The sequence below is a fragment of the Drosophila mojavensis genome, unplaced genomic scaffold (genome assembly GCF_018153725.1).
Source record: "Drosophila mojavensis isolate 15081-1352.22 unplaced genomic scaffold, ASM1815372v1 contig_74, whole genome shotgun sequence".
NCBI classification, from domain to species: Eukaryota; Metazoa; Arthropoda; class Insecta; order Diptera; family Drosophilidae; genus Drosophila; species Drosophila mojavensis.
Genome location: NW_025318899.1, coordinates 4231104 through 4241324, shown reverse-complemented (window position 1 = coordinate 4241324; position 10221 = coordinate 4231104). Strand labels below are relative to the sequence as shown.

The 10221-nt window shown below is 40.1% G+C and overlaps 1 protein-coding gene across 1 annotated transcript; it reads left to right on the top strand.

The window, feature by feature from the left end:
- The first annotated feature begins 5111 nt into the window (after nt 1–5111).
- Nucleotides 5112–7914, top strand: LOC6581378. Its single transcript, XM_002007077.4, has one exon. It carries the CDS (start codon nt 5196–5198, stop codon nt 7908–7910), a length of 2715 nt encoding a protein of 904 aa, XP_002007113.2. The 5' UTR covers nt 5112–5195; the 3' UTR covers nt 7911–7914.
- The last annotated feature ends 2307 nt before the right edge of the window (nt 7915–10221 follow it).

Genomic DNA, 10221 nt, shown 5'->3' with positions numbered 1-10221 from the left:
CTGTTTTCTGTTTGTTTGGGTGTGTGTGCTTGCATTCGTCCTCCTTTGCCAGCTTTGCACCCGCCAACAACAACAACAACAACAACAGCAACTAGGACAACGTTCGCAAGAGAAACTAATTTCTTGCCGTTTTCTCCTGTTTTGTGTTTTCGTGTTTAGCTCGCGGCTGTTAAGTTTTTCCCATTGTTGCTCCTGTTGCTGCTGTTGTTGTTGTTGCAGTTGTTGCTGCTGTTTAGCTCTCTTTTTTCCCTGCAGTTTTGCGATAGCACGCATTGCGCTGTTCGCTGCGAGTTGCTCAGATACCCTGTGCAACTAGGGGAAAGGGGTAGTTTGGGATTTAAATAAATGTATTTTGATTATCTTTTTTTTATTTATGTTCATGCACAAATCTCATTTTCTGGCATAATAAAAGTCTTATTTTATTGATTGATTCTTAGTATAAAGTGTAAAGATTTTTAAATGATTACAAAATTGATTTAATTTATTGTTTTAAAATTTACTTTAAATTTTACATGAAATGCAAATATATTTAGTATTTAATTTAAGTAAGGGTAGCACAATAGACGATAGTCCCACCTCACATTTCCCAGCTTTACTTCTCAAACACATTCACAACTATTTCAAGCGCATCGCCAAGTCGATCATGCCCCACTGTAAGCAGTTCGCTTGTTGTTGCTAGCTTGTTAGCATGCCATAGCTGAAATGGCATTTCCTGTTGTTGTGGCTCGACTTTGGCTTCTGCCCAGCCAAAGTCCGCCGGCTAAGATATTTAAATTATTATTCGGCGTAGACAGAATGAATTTGATTGGGGGAAAAACTAAGTGAATGTAGCCCGAGGGACTTCACGTGTCTACCCCATGCGGCCTTTGTGCGTTTCACCTGACAGGGGTCGGTGGAAGCGCGCAAGGAGGAGGCAAATGCCACCTGGTTTGCATTTGTCTGAGCGAGATAGCGGGCTAGGGAAAGAGATAGACAGACAGAGAGATACAACAATTCGTTGCATTCAATTTTCGAGAGAATTTCTTTTCTTAATTAGTTGCAGTCTGTTTAATTTATGGCATCTGCTGCCTGCCCCAAACCAAAGTTCACCGAGGCATGCAGCATGGCCCTGACTGTGAATCTGTTATGAATGTTCAATATAATTCACATTCAATTGCCATGGGTTGGAGGCGCCACATGTCGTTCACGTTGTTGTCGTTGTTGTTGTTGTCGTTGTTGTTGCATCCACACAGGCATAAAACTGATGGACAGCCAGCGGGCAAGCACACGACTGCGGCATGCAAACCCCTTGTCAGCGTACGCTACCGTAAACAAAACATTCATCAACATTTTATACACTCAACATGTGCCCGAATCACAGTTCTCCGCTCCCACTCTCCCTCTCTCCATCTCTTTCTCTCTCTCACTTTCGCTTGCTGCTTTGAGCTCCATTTATTTGTTTGTAGATTCGACTGGCTCGCCTTTCATTCAATTTGAATGTTCTTTGAAAAATCACAACTAATTAACTTTGCCTATGGCTCCAAACGAGAAAATTATGACGAATCAGTTTTGGTTTAGCTGGGAAAAGTGCATCTGTTTGCTGTGCTTGCGGTTGGGCGTGCCAGATGTGTTGCATTGTTGCAGGCGCAACGCATGTCGGCTAAAAATAGACAACAGATTTTCCCGAAACAGTTTCCGGTTCTTGCTAATGTTCTAGTTTATGGCCAAACAGAGCGACGACTCAGCTAAATGAGGCACAGCCGTAAACGAGATGTGTGTGGGTGTGTGTGAGTGTGTGTGTGGGTGTTTGTGTCAAAGGTCAAAGACAGCAAAGTAGCTCAAAGAAATTTCAATGTCACTTTGAAGCATAATTCATCTACATAAAAATGTAGACAGTAAAAATATTATTTATGATAAATTTACATATTTATTTTACTTGAAATCATCTTTGATATTTTCTTTTTCTATTTACTTGAACCTTCTCAACGCTCAAACCCTACTCACTGAAATTGTCAAAGATATTTCTTATTTATTTTCGAAAATACTTCTCTGTTCAATAAATCATTGTCAGATAAAACTTAAAAAATTACAAGACAAATGTGACACTTTTCAAACAATGAAAAAGAGCTTATGGAAAATACATAGAAAATTTGTATACTTTAAAGTCTTTACTTTGGCAAGGCTCAGCAGCCCCTAAGTAAATGTAAAATATTTTCGGAAAGTAATTCTTATTTCAATAAATGAATGTATATACAATATAATAGGTAAATAATATGTATATACAAATATAGATATTTGTTTAATTCCAATCTTATTGAATATCATACTCAACTCTAATTCTAAATTTCCATAATTTTTAATGTTTATTAATGAACAATTGCCTGACAGTTTTTGACTTTAACTATAACTAAAACTATTTCAAAATTGTTTCCCACAGACAATATAATATAATATAATATAATATAATGCTTTGCTATCATATTTAATTCAGTTTTACTATACGCAAAAATCAATTCATAGTGTTTTTTCACTAAACAAAAGAATACTTTTCAATTGAAGACAACATATTTAACTATGTAGAACGAAGTCCCCATTTTAGAATTCTCTAATTCCTTTGTTGCTTGTCAAATTCTTACAGCACAGCAGATTATGTTGTGCAAGACAATGGGGCAAACTATTGGCCCGGCTCAAAAGATTTTTTAGTGGCATCCTAATTGAAATATATATATACACGTATTTCTTTGCCAGCTGCTAGAACTAGAGAAGTTTGGCGAAGTTCATCGTAATTGCAACAACTCTGAAATGCCAAAGTTCATAAAAACTGAGTAATTTTTGCATTTGCCGTCTGTTGCGGCTGTTGATTGTTTCCCGGCAGCCGCAGCCATTGTTCCGAGCGTCTGCGTCCAACTTCGCCTCGGAATGTCGATGAGCGGGTAAATTCTTAAGAAACTTTGCCATCATCAACAGTGACAGGATCTGCGCCAGCCCTTGGCTGACTCGCCGGGCAGGTGAGGTGTCTGCTCGCTGCATACACAATGAAAGTATTTATTAAAACAAACTTCGCTCTATCTCTTTCAGTTACTCTCTCTCTCTCTCTCTCTCTATACTATCTATTGGTCTCCATTTCTATCTTTGGCTTTTAAAGCGCTCTGCACTATGGGCACATGCAATGATTGTGCAGCACAAAGAAATGTTAAGTCAGCGATGTGAAGCTAACAGCTGTTAGTGTTAACAGTTCAATGGCTGCATTTGGCAGGCACTTCAAGTACGTTAAACCTTATTCATTGGCCTAGTTCGAAATGAACTTCAGCATTGTTCATAGTTAGTGCCTTTTGAGCTAGCGATTTGCCCCACTGTTCACTGTGATAGGGCAAAGTTTGGCGCAGTTTGAAGCGGTTCTGCTGCAGTGGAGCGACTGAGGCTGTCGCCCAGGCGCATAAATGTCACTTAGACGCTCCTTGACGCTGGCCATGCGGCACAGACGCTAGCGCCCGGCAGCTATTGTGCTCGCAATTGCCACATTGCCGCACCCGCTGAGCAAATTGCGAAAGTGACAATTTCGACAGCCTCACAGTTACTCGCAAATGCATCGTCGTCGGCATCGACGGCCTGCCAAAGTGTAAGTGCAAATTCAGTTTGGTTTAATTTCGACAGTCTGTGTGGTCTATTGCCGGAGACGCCGCCACTGACCAAACGCTGTCAAGTGAGAGTCCTAGCGTCCTAGCGTCCTAGCGTCATTGCGTCTCCGTCGACCTGCATCTGACGTCGGCTGCGGCGTCAGCTGCGATCTTTATTAAGTTTTCGCTTACTTTTCGCCGAGTGCGACAAAAAGTTTTGCCAGCCAAGTTTTGCCTTCAAACAATTTTCCCTTGTTTTTCTACATTTCGGCTTTTGTTTTCTGGTAAAGATTTCACTTGCTGTTTTCCCAACACTCTTTCTAACCAGTCACACCAGACAGACGGGCAGATGGACTGACTGCCAGACGGACGGAACCTCCAGGAACTTTCATTTTACTAAGAGTCCTCACCGAATTTCTTGTCTATAGCTATTGACTCGCCCACCCGCCCCCCTTAAAAATATCTGTGCCACTGCACACTGAACTGAAACCAACTTGTTCAGAGTTTGCCTAAGTTTGCGAATATTATTGTAATTAGCCAATCGAGTACAGTGAACACTTACACTAATGTTTCAGCTGCTGAGCTTCATTGGAGTTTATACAAATTTTCTTATGCACTGTATTTTTCATATATCTCGTGCCACTGTAGCACATTTGTATATTTAAGTTGTTGCTGCTGTTGTTGTTGTTGTTGGGAATGCCGGTAACTGGGTTTATTTGTTCTCTGCAGCAAATATGCTCGATTGCATTTGAGTTATTGTTTGTGGCGCAGTTGACAGGCTCCTTCCAGGACAAAGTCCGGAAGCTGGACGTTCAGTGGCGCCTTCATACCCCCGCCGCTTGACTTCTCTCTCTCTATCTCTGTCTCCCTCTCTCTCTTTCTCTTCCTCTGGTCTCTGTTGGCATTGCACGTTGCTTTGGTGCTCCCTTTGGCTGCCCGTGCATATTCAATATTTTGGTATTTATCTTGTCAGACAATAAAATAAAGCAAAGTACGCACATTGTAGATAGCTATTGGACATGGAGACCAGCATGCATGCACACATCTACCCACATATCCACACACGCACACACACACAGCCATACAGAGATTGGAGCTGATGCAGTCTCGAAATAGGTCAGTAGTGTCAAAGTTCTTGTCGCTGTTAGCTTCTCCGCATGCCAATGCCGGGCCACAGGAATTTACATTTTCGAATTTTCCTTAAGCGTCCATAAGCTGGCATGCAGTGACTACACTCGAAGAAAAAGCATGCTGCTCTTTAAGTTTAACTATACAACGGAAGTACATTTAAGGAATAGAAAGTTGATATGGTTCTAGAATTGAGGATTTTCGGCTGATTAAGTTTGATTGAGGGCATACATACATATATGAAATTATATTATGACTATAGAGACTTCTAAGATCTAGCTCTACTCTATAGACTACACTTGAACTAAAATGCGTAGAGCTCTACAACTTATAAGAAAATGTAGAGAGCATTTTCATTTTTAAACATTAGTAGGCGTTAACCCAAATTTTTTATTAAATTATTCATCGATGCTATTTTTATATTTTGTATAATATTTATAATAATAAGAAATATATTTTATATAAGACAATATGATACTGGAGGAATGTCGAGAGCTTGTGGACCAGCAAATACCAAAGTTGGTCAAGCTATTGCTGGAATCGGAGGTGGAGGATGAGACCTATACGAATTGCTTGAAATCTGCGCTCTGCCGCTTGGAAAACTACGCGAAGCCCTTAAATACGGCGGAGAGTATCTCTCAAAATCTAGGCGACTTTTTGGATCGATATGTGTGCGAACGTCTGGAAATTATGGCGCACACTATTAAAACGCTCTGCAATGTGATACTCGACGATATCATTATAACGGATTGCTTTAAATTGGCTCTGCTAGATTTTATGCTATCAGTTAACTTTAAAGCTTTTCGCTCCGTTCGCATTCACTACGACGACTATATGGCTCGAAGAAAGAAAGTACTCAAAGCTCTGGCTGCAGCTCAGAGCACCAACTGTTTATCTGGCAGAAGAGAAATTAAATTGGATTCATACAGAGAAACGATGAGTTCGGTAAACAACTACACGTCAACATCTGAGGAAGACGTTCTGAGCGAGTCCACAGCCAGTTTACATACGATACGCTCGCAGGATATTTCCGATCAGATAGAAACACTGGCCATAGGCTCTAGTTCGGATGAGATCTATCCAAACCAGGAGCAGGAACCCATCGATCAGCCTCCGGCGATGATTCGTTGCAAATACCTGACCGGCAATCGCCGCTTCATTGTTGCATTTGGCAGCTATTTGCGTGGCAAGTTCAACAATGCGCCGCAGTGCTTGATGGAGTACGGCGAGGAGGGCTTCGTCTTACGTGAGATACTCTGCATGTTCTTTCTGCCCGGCGATTGTCACTTCTTTCACATTGTCAATCATATGATAGAGCTGCGTCCCGACGTCATCAGCAATAAGGAGACTAGGCTATTTATTGTAGAGAAGTTTCTGAGGCCCTTGCAGCATATGCAAATGATTCAGCTGTATATTAGCTGTAATGAAACGTCCAAAGATAATACCGAACGAACGGAGACGTTGCTCTGCCTATCGGCGGCATTCAGACGCTTGCTCAAGCCAATTGTGGAGGTGCTCACACAATTTGAGCGCAGCCTGTCCAATGATTTCGAACTGTTGAACCTGCGTGACTTGCGTCGTGCCACAAAGGCACGATTTGAGAGTCTTGAGCGCTTGTGGAGCTTGGCGGCCGCCACATACATGTCCTATCCGTCTGAATTTGGCAACGAGCCGCACTCACGCAGTCAGCACATCATGTGCAGTCTGGTCGAGCTGACGCTGCAGACATTAACCTCAAAGGATCCGGCCAAACGCGCCTATGCGGCCGCTTTGCTGTTGAATGAGCTGCAGGTGATTTGCCGCTTCCTCGACTCTTGGTGGCAGACGGGTGAGTTCAATGACTGGCTCGAAGAATTCGCTGCTATGAAATCGGAGAAAAATTGCAGAACGGAATACACGATGCGCCCGTACCACTATGGTCAGCCCTATATGAAAATCTGTAGGATCTATAGGATTATAAAGCGACATATCGAGTCAGCTGGACTAGCACTCGCCGCTCTATACGATTCGCAGCGATTGGTGGACTTTGTCAGCGAGCATCAAGAATTGCTGGCAATCAAACTGCATCAAGCAGTTGTGCGTTCTATGAATGAGGAACTCAGATTTTATCAAAGGCACCCAGAGTCGCCTGTCCAGGCAGGTCGTGATATATTTTGGCAGCTCAGAGCAACCGACGACGAACACTTGCGCAGCCTGTACTATGCCTATTACGAGGAGACGATGTCCGACTTAAACCAGCCCGAGTTCTGCAGCATCGATGAGCTGCTGAGGCGCTGTCAAAACTGTGTGGTCTATACGCCGTTCGCAGAGCTCATCTGCCAGACATTTGAACACCATTTAGAGCAGCGTGCTCTGCTCGTAAACAGATATGTGAATTATCTTATCCAGGATCGACTTCAATTGGCCAAAGTATTTGAGAAATTGCGTGCGGTCTTTTTGCTACTCAATTTCAACGAGTTTGATGAAGAGTATTCACTAGCATATGGCTATCTGGAAAATGGATTGATTGTCAAAGGTGCTGAGCAGCTGCAGATCATTATGAATAAGTATAATTCTGTGGAATTGCTCCGAAATGATCCATTTTATGTGACGCTGCCCATTACCAATATCGAGCAGCTTGCACTGGCCTATAGCTGCAATAAAATGTTGACCAGCATAATTACAGAGCCACAGATCAAAAGCTACAACGAGGCATTTCGCCTACGTTTACAGCTGTATGTGACGGTGTATCGAGTGCAGCAGCTGCCACAGCTCTATAGTGATCATTCGGTGGCCGGCTCTCTTGCTGAACTGCAGGACACAGTGCTGCAGGCTCTGGACAAGCACTTCAGAATGAAGGCCCTACAAAAGGCTGTGGATCAACTGGATGAGATTTTGCGACGCTGCGAGAAACTATCGCACCTGCAGATAGCGCATCAGGAATTCGTAAGGCTGATGGTAGCTAGCCTAAAGCTAGGCGTCTACCGTTCGCAGCACGAACTGCAAGAACTGCTGGCAATGGCACGCATCGTTATCTGCCTGTGGCGACGCGTTGAATACGTACTCTTCTACAACATCACAGAGGGGGACGAGGGGTGTGCCTTTGATGATAAGTATGATGCTCATAATATGACCTATTTAATGTCTGTGACGACTGCTACGAAAGCCATGCGCTGCCTGCATCCGTTAAAGGATATTGTCAAATAGATAACTCATACGAAAAATGCTAAAAAAAATGAAAAAAAAAAAAAAATCTGCTTAAATCTCTTCAACTGCATCAGCAAATCCGCAAATAAGTTTTTATCAATTTTCGGTGTGCGTCGCGCTTTTGTGACAAAAGCCGCAAATTAAATCGTTTTGGGCTGCCTCCACGCAATTTATTTGTAGCGTGCAGCCAAAGCCGCAAGCGCCACGCCCACTCGCTTAAATGAAAAAAACAAAACTCGCTGAAATTAGAGCTGGCAGCTGGGCAAGCTCGACTGACTATACCAAATCACATGCAGCAACCAAAATGATTCAACGGATTCTGCGGCCGCAGCGGTGGCTGCAACACACACACACACACACACACACACACTCAAATCAATATAATATATGTATATATTTAAATTGCCAGCGCCTTGTTGGCCAATAAATAAAAAATAAATATATATGTGTATGGAAATAATTTCATTGACTGGCACCAAGTGTCATAAATTGTTAGCTCAAAAGGCTGGATCTGGCTCATTTTTGGTTTTTGTATCGCTAATTACAGTTGAAATAAAAATGTTTTACTTGTAATGAATTTGGAAGGCATATGCAATATATAGGAGGGTAGTTTAAGCAAAAGATAACATAATAAAATATATAGCACAAAGTGTAAAATAAAATCGCAAAATAATTTATACCAAAATTTAATAAAATATATCATTAAAATTTATTTATTTATTAATAGATTTTTTAAAACCTTTTTAAAAATATAAAAATATTAGTATAAAAAAAAAAATATTGAAATAAAATTGTTTATTAATTTTAGTTAGTAAGCAATTTCTAAAAATTTAATATTTAATTCAGTTTAATAGATCTCTTCTAATAAATATTTTATTTCATAAATGAATTTCGTTATCCCTTCAAGCCACCCTCGCGTATATATGTATATCAGCTTGTCTGACTGTGATTCGTTTGCCTGTTTTTTACGATTTGAACGCCTCAGAGATCGCCTGCTTTATGCGTCTGTCTGGCAAATAGAAAGCAGCTCGTAAAATTTGTTGGGTATATGTGTGGCTGTGTGGGCGTGTGGGTGGGGAAGGGATGTTGGACAGGTTTATGTGTCGGAACTAGACGTCGTTTAATGCGTATATGCATTTTTCTCATTAACTTGGCGGCCATCTAACAAATAGATAAGCGTCCCGTAGCGCTCGTTAAATAACAAGAATAAAGCTTCGCATTTCAAGTGCCAACAAAATGTTTGGGCTTTAAACTACAGTGAAACTGAGAGCTAAACTGAGATTGCAGACAAATTTTTATGTGGTTGTATGAAGTAAAAGTAAATTTCTTGAATGCTCTTTCGCATGATTCATTCATGAATGCAAAACGTAGTCTAAATGCTAAAGGAGTATACAAATACGCGTTTGGATTAGGCAAGAAAAATACTTTTTATACATACTGTAAAGTCTGCGTAGTGAAAATGTAAGAAAAAAAGACCATTAGACTAAGACCTCAAGGAACTTTGGTAGTTGGAAAATGTAAATATGAAATGAAGGAAATTCATAGTAAAATATGTTTCTATTTTCATTTGCCTGATTTAATTCTATATTTTTTCTCAGCGTCCATTAACTTTATTATTTTGTGGGAAAAATAAATATTATATTTACACAAAACTTTATCTCAGATCATTTTAAGGCATGAGTAAAACTAAAATCTGCATACATATAAATAAATAAAATAAATAAATATTCATAAACACTTTCTTTTATTTATATTTCATGTTTTCAACAATAAATTTATACATTTCATTTAAATGCGTAGATGAAAATTCTACATTCCATTTTATGTATATTAAATTCTGTCTGTGCGTACTTTTCAATACGTTCTCTTGTGTATAAGCTCTACAATTATTCAAAAAATAAACAAGAGCCGGTGTTCACATTCTATTATCAGGATTTATAATGCCCTTTTAATGTTCAGCCATAAACAAATTGTTTGAGCAAATCTTTTTTCATTTGATGTCTAACCAGAAAACCATTTTTCCTTTCTCCTTCTATTTTGTTATTGTCGATTTGCAACTTATTTGTATAATGTATTTGATAGTTGAAAAAAAAAAAGTAAAAATAAAAAGGTAGTTCGAGTCTGTGTAATGCGTGAAAATATTTTCATTTACTTTGTGCCCACATTTCGACCACTGCAACCGCATTCGCAAACATTTTAAATACCTTTTTGCATTTTTGCTATTAGTTTTCATTTGATTGTTAGCTATGGTTTTTATTATATTTGTATTTTTATTTCCGTTCTATTTTTTATTTTGCAACATTTTTGGCAT

Bases quoted from the DNA above. Each gene is read 5' to 3' on its own strand.
- LOC6581378 (XM_002007077.4), top strand. From the start codon at position 5,196: ATGATACTGGAGGAATGTCGAGAGCTTGTGGACCAGCAAATACCAAAG.